Raw genomic sequence first — 17,680 nt, 5'->3', positions numbered from 1 at the left:
AGGTCTGGCAAGAGCAGCAAGTGAGCCTGGTCACTGTCTGTGGAACGTGTAATGCCCATGCCACACTCTGAGGAGAGAGAATCTGAACGGCCTCAGGTAAGTCAGATAACCCTCCCAAGTGAAATCAACTCTCCCCACGTGCCTGCAGCCCACATCAGGACCACGAGAAGAGGCTCCCCAATGAGGCCACGGGAGAAGTGTTCCGGGTGATGAGTAATTAAAGCTGATACATTGGCCGGGCTCGGTGGCTCACACTTGTAATCCCAGCACTTTGGGAGGCCGAGGCAGGTGGATCACGAGGTTGGGAGTCTGAGACCATCCTGGCCAACATGGTGAAATCCTGTCCCTACTAAAAATACAAAAATTAGCCAGGCATGGTGGCGGGTGCCTGTAATCCCAGCTGCTCGGGAGGGCGAGGCAGGAGAATCGCTTGAACCTGAGAGACGGAGGTTGCAGTGAGCCGAGATCATACCACTGTGCTCCAGCCTGGGTGATAGAGCCTGGGTGATAGAGCCAGACTTCATCTCAAACAAAAACAAGGCCGAGACAGGTGACTCATGAGGTCGGGAGTTCAAGACCAGCCTGGCCAAGATGCTGAAACCCTGTCTCTACTAAAAATAAAAAAATTAGCCAGGCATGGTGGCAGGTGCCTGTAATCCCAGCTGCTCGGGAGGCTGAGGCAGGAGAATCACTTGAATTCAGGAGGCAGAGGTTGCAGTGAGCCGAGATCAAGATCGTGGCACTGCCCTCCAGCCTGGGTGACACAGCAAGACTCTGCCTCACAAAACAAACAAGAAAAGAAAAAGAAAAAACCAAAGCTGATAAATTCAAGCAGTCTTTTTTTTTTTTATTTATTTTTATTTTTTTAGCCTTCTCTGCGCTAGCAAAATTCAAGCCCTCTTTCATCTCAACTGTTAGCACCTAGCTGTGACCACAGACATGCGTGCCATGTGTTCTGGTATATTTGGAAACCAAGGCATTTTCTTTTACCTTTTCTCAAAAGCTGTGGAACATCCACCACAGAATGAACCCTCAGGAGGGAGTAATTGGACATCGCGTTTTCTCTCATGGCCTGAAAGGAGCTGTTCTTGAGGACTGAGTTCAGTTCTTCGGGTTCTAGTGTCTTTCCCAGGAATTGACAGATTTTCTCCACAGTTCTTTTTGTGTCCTAAAAAAGAAAAAACAAGACAGAGGCTACGAAAGAGAAAGACGAGGCTGGGCACGGTGGTTCACGCCTGTCATCCCAGCACTCTGGGAGGCTGAGGCTGGCAGATCACTTGAGATCAGGAGTTCGAGACCAGCCTGACCAACATGGCGAGACACCTGTCTCTACTAAAAATACAAAAATTAGCAGGGCGTGATGGTGGGTGCCTGTAATCCCAGCTACTCAGGAGGCTGGGGCAGGAGAATCGCTTAGGCCAGGAGGTGGAGGTTGTGGTGAGTGAAGATCGCACCACTGCACTCCAGCCTGAGTGACAGAGCAAGACCTTATCATAAAAAAAAAAAAAAAAAAAAAAACGAGAAAAAAATAACAGGAGAAGGAGGAAACGGCAGAAGGAGGAGGAGGAAAAGAGAGGAGTGACACGCAGAGGTGAGGAGGGATTGAGTTGAATGCAACTGTGAGAAAAGAATGAGGTGAAGGAGAGAGGGCATGCAGTATGTAAACATGCAGGGTCGGCTGGGCGCGGTGGCGCACGCCTGTAATCCCAGCACTTTGGGAGGCCTAGGTGGGTGGATCACCTGAGGTCCGGAGTTTGAGACCAGCCTGGTCAACATGGCGAAACCCTGTCTCTACTAAAGATACAAAACTTAGCCAGGCATGGTGGTGGGCACCTGTAGTCCCAGCTAGTAGGGGGCTGAGGCAGGAGGATCGCTTGAACCTGGAAGGCGGAGGTTGCTGTGAGCCGAGATCGTGCCACTGCACTTCAGCCTGGGCGACAGAGTGAGACTCTGTCTCAAACAAACCGAACCACACCATAAAACACAGAGCCCTGCGTTTCCTCAGAGATGTTTAGAGCAGCTTCTAGACAGTCACAGGATTAGCAAGGAGAGGTTCAGGGAGAACCTGATGGATGTAAGGGCTTGATTTCAAAGCCTGCTGTGCTCATAGCACTGTGTCCCATAACTAGCTTTTGAATAACACACAGAGTATTACAATATCTTCTTATAGGCCGGGCGTGGTGGCTCAAGCCTGTAATTCCAGCACTTTGGGAGGCCGAGGCGGGTGGATCACGAGGTCAAGAGATCGAGACCATCCTGGTCAACATGGTGAAACCCCGTCTCTACTAAAAATACAAAAAATTAGCTGGGCATGGTGGCGCGTGCCTGTAATCCCAGCTACTCAGGAGGCTGAGACAGGAGAATTGCCTGAACCCAGGAGACGGAGGTTGCGGTAAGCCGAGATCGCGCCATTGCACTCCAGCCTGGGTAACAAGAGCGAAACTCCGTCTCTCAAATATAAAAAGATATATATCTTCTTATATTTGATCTCAATAATTAGGACTAGGGTCATGATCCTGGGAGATTAAGTTAAGAGCATAGTTTTTTATTTATTTATCTACATATTTATTTAGAGACAAGCTCTCACTCTGTTGCCCAGGCTAGAGTGCAGTGGCATGATCTCAGCTCACTGCAACCTCTGCCTCCCGTGTTCAAGCAATTCTCCTGCCTCAGCCTCCTCAGTAGCTGAGGAGGTGTCTACCACCACGCCTGGCTAATTTTTTTTTTGAGATGGAGTATTGCTCTGTCGCCAGGCTGGCGTGCAGTGGCGCAATCTCAGCTCACTGCAACCTCCGCCTCCACCTGGGTTCAAGCAATTTTTCCACCTCAGCCTCCCGAGTAGCTGGGACCACAGGTGCGTGCCACCATGCCCAGCTAATTTTTGTATTTTTAGTAGAGACGGGGTTTCACCATGTTGGCCAGGATGGTCTTGATCTCTTGACCTTGTGATCCGCCCACCTCGGACTCCCAAAGTGCTGGGATTACAGGCGTGAGCCACTGCGCCTGGCCCTGGCTAATTTTTTATATTTTTGGTAGAGACGGGTTTCACCATGTTGGCCAGGCTGGTATCCAACTCCTGACCTCAAGTGATCCACCAACCTCGGCCTCCCAAAGTTCTGGGATTACAGGTGTGAGCCACCCTGCCTGGTCTTCTTCTTCTTTTTTTTTTTTTTTGAGACAGAGTCTCACTCTGTTGCCCAGGCTGGAGTGCAATGGCATGATCTCGGCTCACTGCAATCTCCGCCTCCCGGGTTCAAACAATTCTCCCACCTCAGCCTCCTGAGTACCTGAGACTATAGGTGCCCACCACCAAGTCAGGCTAATTTTTGTATTTTTAGTAGAGACAGGGTTTTGCCATCTTCGCCAGGCTGGTCTCAAACTCCTGACCTCGTGATCCACCCGCCTCAGCCTCTCAAAATGCTGGGGTTGCAGGCGTGAGCCACCGTGCCTGGCTTAGATGTTTTAAGATGAAATAAGGAGCGTGAAGCTTGGACAAGGGTCAACCAGAAACAGGGCAATGAAGCCCAGGGAGTTAATCCCACTCTGTGATTCTTCACCAGGCTCCACTGAAAAGCATTACCTTTTTCAGCTCCTCATAAGTCAGTAACAGGAAGTTTTTCTTCTGTCTCACGGACATCCAGCCATGAATTTGGTCAAACCATGACCCATATATCACTGCATGGGGTGGCAGAAAGAGTGTTGGGTTATAAACTTTATAAGAGCAGAGATCCAATCTATTACGTTCACTTTCCCACCGGCTTGTTAAAGTATAATCCACAAACAAAACTAGAATGAAACTTGGTCAAAGGGTACCAATGCCCTTTAACGTATATAACATGATGTTTTGATATATGCATACATTGTGAAATGACAGTGTATTAGTCAGTTTTCACACTGCTATGAAGAACTGCCCAAGACTGGGTAATTTACAAAAGAGGGTGAAGTGAGTGGCAGCAGGGGAAATGCCAGACCCTGATGAAACCATCGGATCTCGTGAGAACTCACTATCACGAGAATAGCACGGGGGAGACTGCCACCGTGATGCAATCACTTCCCACTGGGTCCCTCCTCCGACACGTGGGGATTATGAGGATTACAATTCGAGATGAGATTTGGGTGGGCACACAGCCAAACCACATCAGATGGAATCAAGCTGATTAACATATTCATTTCCTCACACATTGACTGTTTTCAGTGGGTGATGAGAACTTCGAAGATGGTCTCTCTTGGCAATTGTCCAATATGGGATACATTGTTATTATTATGATGATCACTTTTGAGGCAGAGTCTTGCTCTGTCGCCCAGGCTGGAGTGCAGTGGTGTAATCTTGGCTCATTGCAGTCTCTGCCTCCTGGGTTTAAGTGATTCTCGTGCCTCAGCCTCCCGAGTAGCTGGGATTGCAGGTGTGCACCACCACGCCTGGCTAATTTTTGTATTTTTAGTAGAGACGGGGTTTTAAGATGTTGGCAAGTCTTGTCTGGAACCCCTGACCTCCCGTGATCCTCCCGCCTCAGCCTCCCAAAGTGCTGGGATTACAGGTGTGAGCCATCGTGCCTGGCCTGTGTTTAAAGCACAGATAGGCAAGATGTTGGGACGGTGAGGAGGTTTACAGGATGTGATTTCTTGATCCACCGCTATTGATTAGATTTTCCAAGATTCCTGGTGACAGCTGAAGCACCCAGTCCAGACCTCTTTATAAACCAGATAGCAAAGTCAAATCTGGCATTGTTAAGGGATTTTTCTCCTCATGTCTGGGCTTCTATTATATGATCTCACTGTTGACCTTTTTCTGAAAGTCTAACCTGGACCAAGGAAGGAGATAGGGCTGAAGAGCTCAGCTGGGATCAGCCCAGTAGGAACTATGACCAGGCTTTGAAGACTGGACTTTATACCAAGAGTAAATCATTGAGGAATGGTTTAGACAGAGAATGAGCTTTACAGTCTGTGGCAGATCACTGCAATGTAGCCGAGAAGGACCAAAGAGCATGTAAAGTGAGGATGCTGGTGATGAATGTATTATGTTAATCTAGGTGAGATTGAGCAGTGGGTCTGGTTAACCAAGTGTCAGTGGAAGTGGTGGAAAATGGACATTTAGTATCTAAAAAAGGCATATCGAATAGGTTGGGTGCAGTGGCTCACAGCTGTAATCCCAGCTATGCGGGAAGACTAGGCAGGAGGATTGTTGAGGCTAGGAGTTTCAGATCAGCCTGGGCAACATAGCAATACCCCATCTCTGTGAAAAAATTAAAAAATTTAAAAAATGCGTGTCTATAGTCCCACATACTCATGAGGCTGAGGTGGGAGGACCTTTCGAGCCCAGGAGGTTGAGGCTGTGATGAGCCATGATTGTGCTACCGTACTCCAGCCTGGGTGGCAGGGTGAGACCCCATCTCTTAAGAAGAATTAAAAATGAGGCCGGGTGTGGTGGCTCACGCCTGTAATCCCAGCACTTTGGGAGACTGAGGTGGGAGGATCACCTGAGGTCAGGAGTTCGAGACCAGCCTGACCAACACAGAGAAACCCAGTCTCTACTGAAAAAATGCAAAATTAGCCAGGCATGGTGGCACATGCCTGTAATCCCAGCTACTCGGGAGGCTGAGACAGGAGAATCGCTTGAACCCAGGAGGCTGAGGTTGTGGTGAGCCAAGATTGTGCCATTGCACTCCGGGGTGGACAACGAGGAAAAAACTTAAAATCAAAAAAAAAAAAAAAAAAAAAAGAAAGAAAGAAACAAGAAAAGAAAAGAAAAAATATTAAAAATTCAAAAGTAGTAATGATAATAAAAAGGTGCACTGAATCATGACTATGTGGCAGGAATTATTCTAGGACCTAGGGTCCAACAATGAACAAAGCAAAGAGCTTACATTTTCATGAGGAGACACTTGGGATCAACAGAGAAATAAATACATGCCTGTTGGTGATGAGTACTAGAGAAAGAACAGGTTAGGCAATGGAGATGGGACGCATTGCTATTTTACAGCACGTTACAACGGTAGGCTTCCCTGAAAACGGCACCGTGTTAGCAGAGACGGGAATGAGGATGTTAATGAAGATGGTAGGACTTGATTAATCATCAGAGAAAGGAAAGTGGTGAGGGGGATGGGAAAAGAGGATGCTTAAGAAATATTAGACTCGCCGGGCGCGGTGGCTCACGCCTGTAATCCCAGCACTTTGGGAAGCTGAGGCGGGTGGATCACTAGGTCAAGAGATCGAGACCATCCTGGTCAACATGGTGAAACCCCGTCTCTACTAAAAATACAAAAATTAGCTGGGCATGGTGGTGCGTACCTGTAATCCCAGCTACTCAGGAGGCTGAGGCAGGAGGATTGCCTGAACCCAGGAGGCGGAGGTTGCGGTGAGCCGAGATCGCGCCATTGCACTCCAGCCTGGGTAACGAGAGCGAACCTCCGTCTCAAAAAAAAAAAAAAGAAAAAAAGAAATATTAGACTCATGCTAGCCTTCAGGTGAGGGATTGAGCTCATGTTTATGCGCTGGAAGCAGTTTGGGCTATGGGAGAAAGGTGGTCAATTTTTTTTTTTTTTTTTTTTTTTTTTTGAGACAGAGTTTCAATTTTGTTGCCCAGGGTGGATTGCAATGACTAGATCTTGGCTCACTGCTACCTCTGCCTCCTGGGTTCACGCGATTCTTATGCCTCAGCCTCCCTAGTAGCTGGGATTACAGCCATCCGCCACCACATCCAGCTAATTTTTTGTATTTTTAGTGGAGACAGGGTTTCATCATGTTGGCCAGCCTAGTCTCGAACTCCTGATCTCAGGTGATCCGCTGGCCTCGGCCTCCCGAAGTGCTGGGATTACAGGCGTGAGCCACCGCACCCAGCCAGAAAGGTGTTCAAATTTGAGTGTACTGAATTAGAGGCCTCTAATGGAGATATCTGTGGCTGCTGTATTGCTGGGGCGGCTAATTTTGAGATCAATGGGAAAATGGAAAGTGCTGAAAAAGCCCAGAAATTCTGCATAAGTAAATGTGTAGAGATCCTAGAGCCGTGCAGACAGGCTTGAGACAGATAGAAAAAGAGCATTCAGGGAGTTTTGGAAAGAGGCAGCAGAAAAAAAATAGCGGAAGGTCAGGGTTGTGTTGTGCAGCAAGCCAGTGAAAAGCTACCTTCCAGAAATCTGCACATTGAGAGAGGAGAGACTATAAGTTGCCTCTGCTGGTATTGGAGATTCCAGAGACTCAGAAAATAGCTAGGGTGCTTTATCACGGGGCAAGCTGAGGCGCTGGCTAGAGCTCTGCTGCTGTGTGAGAGAGTAGGCGAATTTAGCAGATGTGGCCTCCAGGGTGGTGGAGCCTTCGACCCGTGGGCTGGTGAGCGGTAGAGATGTGAGGCTGGGTGTCAAATGAGGTTCAGTGGAGGACTCTGAGCACCCCCCACCTTCCATATTTTACAAAACACTCACCGTGTCCTTGACAGAACCATTCAAAATATTCTTCCCATGACTTTGGTTTCTTAACAAACGTCATTTGTTTCCAGAAAAAATAACCAGACACAAGAACATCTCTGGGATTTCTGAGGAGATAAATCATCTTAAATGGAAAAGCGGGAGAAAGAAAAAATCAATACAGTCGTTCTTCATTATTTCTGATCTTTATAAACGTGGAGGACAAGCCAATTCCTGGATAATCCCTAATAATATCTTTTAAAATTTCTTTTTCTTTTCTTTTCTTTTTTTTTTTTTTAAGGTGGGGTTTCACCGTGATGGCCAGGCTGGTCTTGAACTCCTGACCTCAGGTGATCCACCCACCTCGGCCTCCCAAAGTGCTAGGATTACAGGCGTGAGCCACCACGCCCAGCCAATCCCTAATAATATCAATGGATTATTTTAATAAATTACTTACCGCATTCATTAATCAAATTTAAAGTGCCTATGAGATAGTCACTGTGCTGGGAATATGGCCTTGGAGGAAGGGAGCATCGTCCCTTTCCTCTGGGATGTTACGATTTACTCACAATGGAAAGCGAATGGAAGGTTTCCAAAAGTGAGTGGTGTATTTTTGTGCACTGTGGCTTAAGGATCATTAACAGGACAAGGAATTCATAAATTAAGCTACATTCATGCATATATAGCAATACAGATCCATATACAACGCCCAAGATCATGGATACATCTCACAGACATTACTTTGGGTGAAAGAAGCCAGACTTTGGCCGGGCATGGTGGCTCATGCCTGTAATCCCAGCACTTTGGGAAGCTGAATCACTGAAGGTCAGGAGTTCGAGACCAGCCTGGCCAACAGAGTGAAACCCTGTGTGTTTACTAAAAATACAAAAATTAGCCAGGCATGGTGACGCACACCTCTAGTCTCAGCTATTCGAGAGGCTGAGGCAGGAGAATCACTTGAACCTGGGAGGCGGAGGTTGCAGTGAGCCGAGATTGTACCACTGCACTCCAGCCTGGCAACAGAGTGACACTCCATCTCAAAAAAAAGAAGCTAAATTTCCAATACCTCATAAAGTGTGAGTCCATTTGTATGAAATTCAACAAGCCAAACTCATCTACAGCTGTAAATTAGGGGAGTGTCTGCCTCTGTGGGTGGGCACTGATTGGGAAGGGGATATGAGGGAGGGAAACTGTTCTAAATTTGTATCTAGATGGTGGTTGTTCAGTGTATATACATAGAAATATTCATTATACTAATGCTTAAGATTACTGCCAGCCATGGTGGCTCACGCCTGTAATCCCAGCACTTTGGGAGGCCAAGGTTGGTGGGTTACCTGAGGTCAGGAGTTCGAGACCAGCCTGACCAACACAGAGAAACCCCGGCTCTACTAAAAATACAAAATTAGCTGGGCATGGTGCTGCACGCCTGTAATTCCAGCTACTCAGGAGGCTGAGGCAGGAGAATCACTTGAACCTGGGGGGGTAGAGGTTGCAATGAGCCGAGATTGCACCACTGCACTCCAGCCTGGGCAACAAGAGCGAAACTCCATCTCAAAAAAAATTCCTTAAGATTACTGCAAACACACGGGCACACACTTGCACACACGTTCACACACACACATACACACATGCACACGTATGCACACATGCAAGATGACCCGCATCTGAACATCTGAATTTGACTGTGGATTCTGCATCAACTCTTTGTGACGTTATTCTAGGCCTCTTCTCTCTTGAGGCTTCGGTTTTGCCAGCCAGGGGTTTAATGAACCACCAGTAAGACCCATGTACATAGGTGTACTGTAACAAATTCATGGTGCTGCTATACCTTGTACGATTTCCAAGAGAGGAGAATATTATTCTAAGTTTCTCCATTTAACTTAAGCAAACCCCCCCCTCCTTTTTTTTGGTTCCAGGATGGCGTCTCACTCTGTCGTCCAGGCTGGAGTGCAGTGGCACGATCTTGGGTCACTGCAACCTCTGCCTCCCAGATTCAAGTGATTCTCCTGCCCCAGCCTCCCAAGTAGCTGGGATTACAGGTGTCCACCACCACGCCCAGCTAATTTTTGTATTTTAGTAGAGATGGGGTTTCACCATGTTGGCCAGGCTAGTCTCGAGCTCCTGACCTTGTGATCCACCTGCCTCGGCCTCCCAAAGTGCTGGGATTACAGGCATGAACCACCATGCCCAGCTGCAAAAAAAAAAATGTTTAAAAGTTCATACACCAATAAACACCTTCCAGGAAAGTATGATTCTAGAAACGATCTGAGCCATGCAAAGTCCTGGATATACCTTGTCCTTCTCATGATCACCCCTCAGCCCCATGGGAGATGCGTGTGGCTGCTGATATCAACACGCAGCTACACACAGTGAGATGCAGTGGGAACAGCGCCCAGACGTGGCACCGGAGCAGTCAGCCTGGATACAGGCATTGGTTGACGAATATGCTGCTTCTTTTTTTTTTTTTGAGATGGAATTTTGCTCTTGTTGCCCAGGCTAGAGTGCAATGGCATGATCTCGGCTTACCTCAACCTCTGCCTCCCGGATTGAAGCGAGTCTCCTGCCTCAGCCTCCTAAGTAGCTGGGATTACAGGCATATGCCACCGTGCTCAGCTAATTTTGTATTTTTAGTAGAGCTGGGGTTTCTCCATGTTGGTCAGGCTGGTCTTGAACTCCTGACCTCAGGCAATCCACCTGCCTTGGCCTCCCAAAGTGCTGGGATTACAGGCATGAGCCACCATACCCAGCCCGCATCAACTTGCTTCTCTGATTCTCTTTCTACACACTACTTATTTTAGGGCAAGAATGGATATTAGACCTACAGCAGGTCTGTGCTGTTGGGGTTTCACTATGCTGGCAAGGCTGGTCTCTCGAAGCGCTGGGATTACAGGTGTGAGCCACCACACCCGGCCGAATGGCCTGCTTCTTATAGGAACACCTCTATGTCTTTTAAGTGGCAGGAGGTTCTTGGTGAGTTCAGATTGGCTGTTTTTTAGGGCAAAAAAAGGCAGTTACATAGTATATGATATGGCTATCCATTTAGACTGGGCTTAGAACCTGGTTTTCTAAGATTCTGGCGTTATTGCTTCACCCTGTCCCTGGTTTAAATCTGGCTGGGATAACCTGTGGAATGCTCTACACCCTTGAACTCCAGGACAGTTCTTGGAACAACCCCACAGGTGTCACCTAATATGGAATCTCAGGTCCCAACAACACAGACCTGCTGAAAGAGAAAGCATTTCAGTAGGATCTCCAGGTCACCTACAGGCATATGAGCATTTGAAAGGGCATTGATCGAACACGTCTGAACCATTACGCACTGACCTTGGCCTTGGAACTGAAGGCAGACTTGGGGAATAACTGGATGGGGAGGTGGGAGCTGATGAGACGTGGGCCCTCCTTCTCACTTAGAATTTTATACCCAATGTTAGTCTCTACCCAGGGCGAGCGCTCCCAGATGGGCACAGATTGGATCCACTTGGGATCCCCCTTGGAGTGAATCAGGCAGAGAATCTCAATCAACCAGTTTGTTCCTGGAAAAAGAAGGAAAAAAATACAGTAAGATATATATATATATGTAATATAAAATGTACAATCTCAATCTTAAATTATTATTTTTGAGATGGAGTGTCGCTTTTGTTACCCAGACTGGAGTGCAATGGTGTGATCTCGGCTCACTGCAGCCTCCGCCTCCCGGGTTCAAGCAATTCTCCTGCCTCAGCCTCCCGAGTAGCTGGGACTGCAGGCGCACGCCGCCACGCCCAGCTAATTATTGTATTTTTAGTAGAGACGGGGTTTCATCATGTTGACCAGGATGGTCTTGATCTCTTGACTTCGTGATCCACCCACCTTGGCCTCCCAAAGTGCTGGGATTACAGGCGTGAGCCACCGCGCCTGGCCTATTTTTTGATATATATGTATTTTTTGAGATGGGGTGTCCCTCTGTAGCCCAGGATAGAGTGTAGCAGTGTAATTATAGCCCACTGCAGCCTTGAACTCTGGGGCTCAAGTGATCCTAATACCTTGGCCTCCTGCTTCAGCCTCCCAAGTAGTTGAGACCTCAGGCATGCGCCGTCGCACTGGACTAATTTTTTTTAAAAAATTTTATTATAGAGACCAGGCCTTGCTATGTTTCCCAGGCTGGTCTTGAACTCTTGACCTCAAGCCATCTTCCTGCCTTGGCCTCTCAAAGCCCTGGGATTGCAGGTGTGAGCCACTGCGGCCAGCTCTCAATTGTCCCCCCCTTTTTTTTTTGAGACAGAGTGTTGCTCTGTGCACAGGCTGGAGTGCAATGGCGTGATCTTGGCTCATTGCAACCTCCACCTCCTGGGTTCAAGTGATTCTCCTTCCTCAACATCCCAAGTAGCTGGGACTACAGGCACGAGCCACCACGCCTGGCTAATTTTTGTATTTTGTTAGAGACAGGGTTTCATCATGTTGGCCAGACTGGTCTCAAACTCCTGACCTCAGGTGATCCGCCTGCCTTGGCCTCCCAAAGTGCTGGGATTACAGGCGTGAGCCACCGCGCCCCGCCTCTCAACCACTTCTAAGGCTACAGTTTTGCAGTGTTAAGTATATTCCCATTGTTGCTCAACCAATCTGCAGAGGACTTTTGCAAAACTGAAACTCTGTGCAGAACCAGGATCAACCCTCCATTTGCCCTTCTCTTCAACCCCTGGCATTCACCACTGTATTTCCTGTTTCTATGAACTCTGATGGCCCTAGGTACCTTAAGTAAGTGGAATCACACGGCACTTGCATTTTTGTGACTGGCGTATTTCATTTAGCATAATGTCCCGGATGTTTATCCGTGTTGCAGCATGCGCCAGAATTTCCCTCCTTCTCAAGGATGAATCACATTCCACTGTATCTACATATCACATCTTGTCTAATCACTCACCTGTCGGTGGATGTCTGGGTTGCTTCCACCTTTTGGCTACTTGTTGAAATCCTTTTAATAAGTTCCCATTGCTCTTGGTCTCTCAGGCTCATGCCACTTCCAATGTCTTCAGCCTCAATCCTCATCCCGCCTGCAGTGCTCTTACCGCCCCCCGCCCCACAGCCCCACTCCCTTAGACACGATCCTCATCTTTCAGCCTCTTGAGCTTGTCAGGTTCTTTTCCAATTCCTGGCCATTGTCCATGACGAGACTCCTGTATGAAAATATCCCCTTCCCACCAAGCAATTTCACACTCATTCTTTCTATTTCAATCTAAATGGCATTTCTTCTCTTAGGGCTGTTCATCCTCAGCCATCCTCCTTCCCACTGACACTAAACAAACACCTGAATCTGCCTTAGGATTCACTCCTGTAGATTCTCCTAACACCTTAGATTAGCCCTCTGAGCACTCATCTTACTGTGTAATTTCCTAACTAAATCCTTTTCTCCGATTGTCAATGGTATCAGGCGTTCCTCGCTTCTCCACAAAGCAATGTTCGTTGTCCGGCATAGAGAAAGCACTCCAACCATCTACATAATGGGTGAGGAACCCAACCACAGCCCTCTTCTGTCCACGATTCTGCCTCCTTACCTGATTTGGGGTAAGTCACAGTTATTACATCTTCATCCTTTATCACGAACTCATCATGAAGTTTTCTTAGGATTTCAGGTTGTAGACCAGTATTAGGGAAAGGTATGCCTTCAAACCAGAGGAAATCATCCGACATGATGCTGAGCAATTCCTGCCTGGTGTTGGGTTTCAGCTGTGGCCACCAGTAGAGGCTGTGGCAGCTACAGGGAGATCAGCTTTTACAGCAAGGATAAAACGATCTTTAACCTTGCCCTGGCGTGCCACGTGTCTGTTGCGAAGTTTCTTTGCTGATAAGGAGAGCAGTAGTGTGACCCATATTCAAAAGATTGAAGATGTTGAGCAATCCTGAACGAATTGTGAGACCATGTTAGGGGTTATCTGAGTCTGAGTTCATGGGAGCGAACTGCACATTCAACAACGAACAGAAGGACAAATATTTTTAATATGCTTCGTTTTTTAGAGCAGTTTGAGACTTACAGAAAAATTGTAGAGAGAGTACAGAGAATTCCCATGCTCCATACTTAATTTGGATTTCCTTAGTTTTTATCTCACGCCACTCTTTTTTTTGCTCCAAAATCCCATCCTGGAGACTACATGACATACACTCATCATGTCTCCTTGGGCTCCTCTTGGCTGTGACACTTTCTTAGACTTTTCTTTCTTTTTTTTTTTTTTTTTGAGATGAAGTCTCGCTCTGTCGCCCAGGCTGGAGTGCAGTGGCACAGTCTCGGCTCACTGCAACCTCTGTCCCCCGAGTTCAAGCGATTCTCCTGCCTCAGCTTCCTGAGTAGCTGGGATTACAGGCATCCACCACCAAGCCCACCTAAGTTTTGTATTTTTACAAAAATTGCAAGATGGGATTTCACCGTGTTGTCCAGGCTGGTCTTGAACTCCTGATCTCAAGTGATGTGCCTACCTTGGCCTCCCAGAGTGCTGGGATTACATGGGTGAGCCATTGTGCCTGGCCGACTTCCCTTGTTTTTGTTGACCTTGATGGTTTTGAAGGACACTAGTCAGATATTTTGGACAATGCCCTTGCACTGGGATTTATTGCATGTTTTCTCATCCAGCAAATGGATTCGTGGGTTTTGGAGAGGAAGGTCACAGAAGTAAAATACCATGATCATCACACAGCATCAGCGGGACTTACTATCCACAGGGCCTGGCACAAATGATGTTGACCTTGGCCATCAGAGGCCACTTAACTTCTCTCCCTCTTCCCTTTCTATGTGGCTGTATTTTAAACATAAACTCTAGGCCTGAATATATTCATAAGCTACCATCACATGAACCCCAGCTGAAGGACAGTCTACAAAATAATGGGCCTGTACTCTTTATACTGGGAAATTCTTGTGAAAAAAAACAAACAAAAGCTGCGTACAACATGTTCCAGATTAAAGGGACATGTAAACTAAGTACAATGTGAACCTTAGACCGCACACACACAAACACGTTATAACTTTATTATTGGGAAGTTTGGCCAAATTTGAATATGCAACATAGATATTTAGATAAGAAGATGGTATCGGCCGGGTGCGGTGGCTCACGCCTGTAATCCCAGCACTTTGAGAGGCCAAGAGATCACGAGGTCAAGAGATCGAGACCATCCTGGTCAACACAGTGAAACCCCGTCTTTACTAAAAATACAAAAAATTAGCTGGGCATGGTGGCGTGCACCTGTAGTCCCAGCTACTCAGGAGGCTGAGGCAGGAGAATTGCCTGAACCCAGGAGGCGGAGGTTGTGGTGAGCCGAGATCGCGCCATTGCACTCCAGCCTGGGTAACGAGCGAAACTCCGTCTCAAAAAAACAAAAAAAAAAATAAAAACACAACGTATCAAAATTTGTGGAACACAGACAAATCACTTCTTAGAGATAATATTTTAGATTTAGGCCGGGCGCGGTGGCTCAGGCCTGTAATCCCAGCACTTTGGGAGGCCAAGGCGGGCAGATCACAAGGTCAAAAGATTGAGACCATCCTGGCTAACATGGTGAAACCCTGTCTGTACTAAAAATACAAAAAAAAAAATTAGCTGGGCATGGTGGCACATGCCTGTAGTCCCAGCTACTTGGGAAGCTGAGGCAGGAGAATTGCTTCAATCCGGGAGGTTGAGGTTGCGGTGAGCTGAGATTGCGCTACTGCACTCCAGCTTGGCACCTGGCGGCGATGGAGTAAGACTCTGTCTCAAAAAAAAAAAAAATTTAGCTTTAAATACATACATCTTTTTAAACTCTTACTATTTATTCTGTTTTATTTTGAGATGGAGTCTCACTCTGTTACCAAGGCTGGAGTACAGTGGTGCAATCTCAGCTCATTGCAACTTCTGCCTCCCAGGTTCAAGTGAACCTCTCACCTCAGCCTCCTGAGTAGCTGGGGTTACAAGCGTGCGCCACCATGCCCAGCTGATTTTTGTATTTTTAGTAGAGGTGAGGTTTCACTACTGGTCTTGAACTCCTGACCTGAAGTGATCCGCCTGTCTCGGCCTCCCGAGGAATTACAAGCAGGAGCCACCATGCCCGGCCATACTTAAATCTTTTTTAAAAAGGCAAAGGATATCATGTTTGACAGAAAAGGGAAATAAAAGGACCATGAAGCCACACAATTGATTATTAATCATACCTGCAATCCGGGAAATACAAATCAAAATCACAGTAATGTATGTGGCTTGTCACTTCTTATAGGCTGTTGGAATGTGGTGTCTCTGTCTATTTGCACGGTGGTATTGGAGGACGGTTTCAAAAAATGACTGGAGTTGAAACTTGCAGAGATATACATCCCTTGGAGACATTTTCATACATGCACAAGGAAACCAGAAAAAAAAAATGTGTATTTCAACATTGCAACTGTGAAGAATGGGAAACAAATTGAATTTGGGAATGAATGATTAATTTAAAAGGCAGGATGAGTTGTAGAATATGTGGACTATGACAGTATAGTTGAATGAATGAATGAATGAATGGGACGTACATCTCTCAGCCTGCACACACTCACCACAATGTTAGAGGAACAGGCAGATTTCTAATTACAGAGAGGTGGTGCTCAGGCAATGCTCACAGGCACAGAACAGTGGGGAGAGGTACCATGATTGTAAACACCATGGGCAGGGAGTTTCAGAACAGTCTCACCTCTGGAAAGGGAGTCAGAGCAACAGACTCAGGAAAGACCTCAGAAGAAGCCTTGCCTGTGTTTTGGCTTTCTCACTGGAGTCTCTGTCTGAAGACACAGGGCAAAATGATAGCCAGAAGGAGTTTTGTTGACATGCTTTGTTTTTTTTTTTTTTTTTTCTTTTTGAGACGGAGTCTCGCTTAGTTGCTCAGGCTGGAGTGCAATGGCGGGATCTCAGCTCACCGCAACCTCTGCCTCCCAGGTTCAAGTGATTCTCCTGCCTCAGCCTCCTTGTGGCTGGGATCACAGGCACATGCCACCACACCCGGCTAATTTTTGTATTTTTAGTAGGGATGGAGTTTTGCCATGTTGGCCAGGCTGGTCTCAAACCCCTGACCTCAAGTGATCTGCTCACCTCGGCCTCCAAAAGTGCTGGGATTACAGGTCTGACCCACCACACCCAGTCTGTTTTCATGCTTTTCTCTATGGGTGAGACATTTCACAATAAAGCAAATAGATAAAAGTCAAACATAGCTCCACATGGGCACTGGCAGATTGGCTGGGATGAGCTCCTGAGAGCTTATCTCCAACATCTGGTTTGGGTTTTTTCCATGTCTGGCAGGAATCTCTGGAGCTGGAAGAATCACTTCACTGAGGCCCACAGTGAGGCCTCTTAGGAGCTGACCTGAGAGAAGATGTCAATGTCCCCGTGAGGCTGGGACTAGCTAGGGCCTTGGATAGTGAGAGAGGAGATAGAAAGAAAGTGATGAGCTAGGCAGTTAGGGTGCGTCCTTGGTAAAACTCCTTCAAACCAAGAACACGCTGCAGGCCCCAGATAAGAAAGAGGCCGTGTCCTTGAATGGAAATGCTTACTCTGTGAACCTAGATGAACAAATTTCACTCCTTTTCTGGACACATTTTTCCTCCCTTTGATGTGCCTTTGTCTCATTTCACATGCCTCATCCGGATTGGTCCTTACCTTTTACCTATGTTACATTTACCTATCTTTCTGTGATTGGCTGGAGTAACATCACTTCAGCCCCTGATTGGTTGCAGGCCAAGCCCTCACCTCAGCCTCTAATTGGTTGTTTTCACTGTGTGTGTCTTTCTGAGTGGCCCACAGACCAGTCAGCACACTCCTGCCCCTTCCCAGTCCATAAAAGCTCTGAACTTAGCCCTGCAGCCAGCAACTTTTGGTCGGGTCCCTCTCCTTGCTGAGAGCACTTCAATGGCTTTCGCTTTATAAATCCCACTCTGCCTTACACAATCTCTGGTGTCCGTGTGCCTTATTATTCTTGGCTGTGGGACAAGAACCTTGCTGGTGGTGGGAGCAAAAGAGCTGTAACACTCCCTCCCACCCGCTGAACTTCAGGAGTGAAAAAGCCGGCCCAATAGGAGATGCTGAAAACCAGTCACTGCCTTCAGCACTGGGCGAGGGAAATTTTGGAATAGAGAAAAGGCTCTTCTATTTTCTTAGTGATAATCCATCTGCTTCAAGAATTAAAAAGTCGGGGCCGGGCGCGGTGGCTCACGCCTGTAATCCCAGCACTTTGGGAGGCCGAGGCGGGTGGATCACGAGGTCAAAAGATCGAGACCACCCTGGTCAACACGGTGAAACCCCGTCTCTACTAAAAATACAAAAAAT

At 47.2% G+C, this 17,680-nt stretch overlaps 1 protein-coding gene across 1 annotated transcript; it reads right to left on the bottom strand.

Annotated features, from left to right (window-relative positions):
* Positions 1-869: 869 nt before the first annotated feature.
* LOC116539524 (bile salt sulfotransferase-like) lies at positions 870-13,179 on the bottom strand. Its single transcript, XM_032262506.1, has 5 exons — positions 12,932-13,179; positions 10,725-10,933; positions 7,419-7,545; positions 3,581-3,675; positions 870-1,168 (listed from the first exon to the last, which is right to left on the bottom strand). Exons 1-5 carry the CDS (start codon positions 13,065-13,067, stop codon positions 908-910), a joined length of 828 nt encoding a protein of 275 aa, XP_032118397.1. The 5' UTR covers positions 13,068-13,179; the 3' UTR covers positions 870-907.
* Between the last annotated feature and the right edge of the window lie 4,501 nt (positions 13,180-17,680).

Source organism: Sapajus apella, unplaced genomic scaffold, assembly GCF_009761245.1.
Source record: "Sapajus apella isolate SASKATOON/1434 unplaced genomic scaffold, GSC_monkey_1.0 scaffold130, whole genome shotgun sequence".
NCBI classification, from domain to species: Eukaryota; Metazoa; Chordata; class Mammalia; order Primates; family Cebidae; genus Sapajus; species Sapajus apella.
This window is presented reverse-complemented; position numbering and strand designations above follow the sequence as displayed.

Excerpts from the sequence above, each read along its gene's own strand:
- LOC116539524 (XM_032262506.1), bottom strand. The coding sequence starts at position 13,067 with ATGTCGGATGATTTCCTCTGGTTTGAAGGCATACCTTTCCCTAATACT. Across the intron at positions 3,676-7,418 it reads ATGGTTCTGTCAAGGACACG|TGATATATGGGTCATGGTTT; the intron begins GTGAGTGTTTTG and ends CACCCCATGCAG. Across the intron at positions 1,169-3,580 it reads CTTATGAGGAGCTGAAAAAG|GACACAAAAAGAACTGTGGA; the intron begins GTAATGCTTTTC and ends TTTCTTTTTTAG.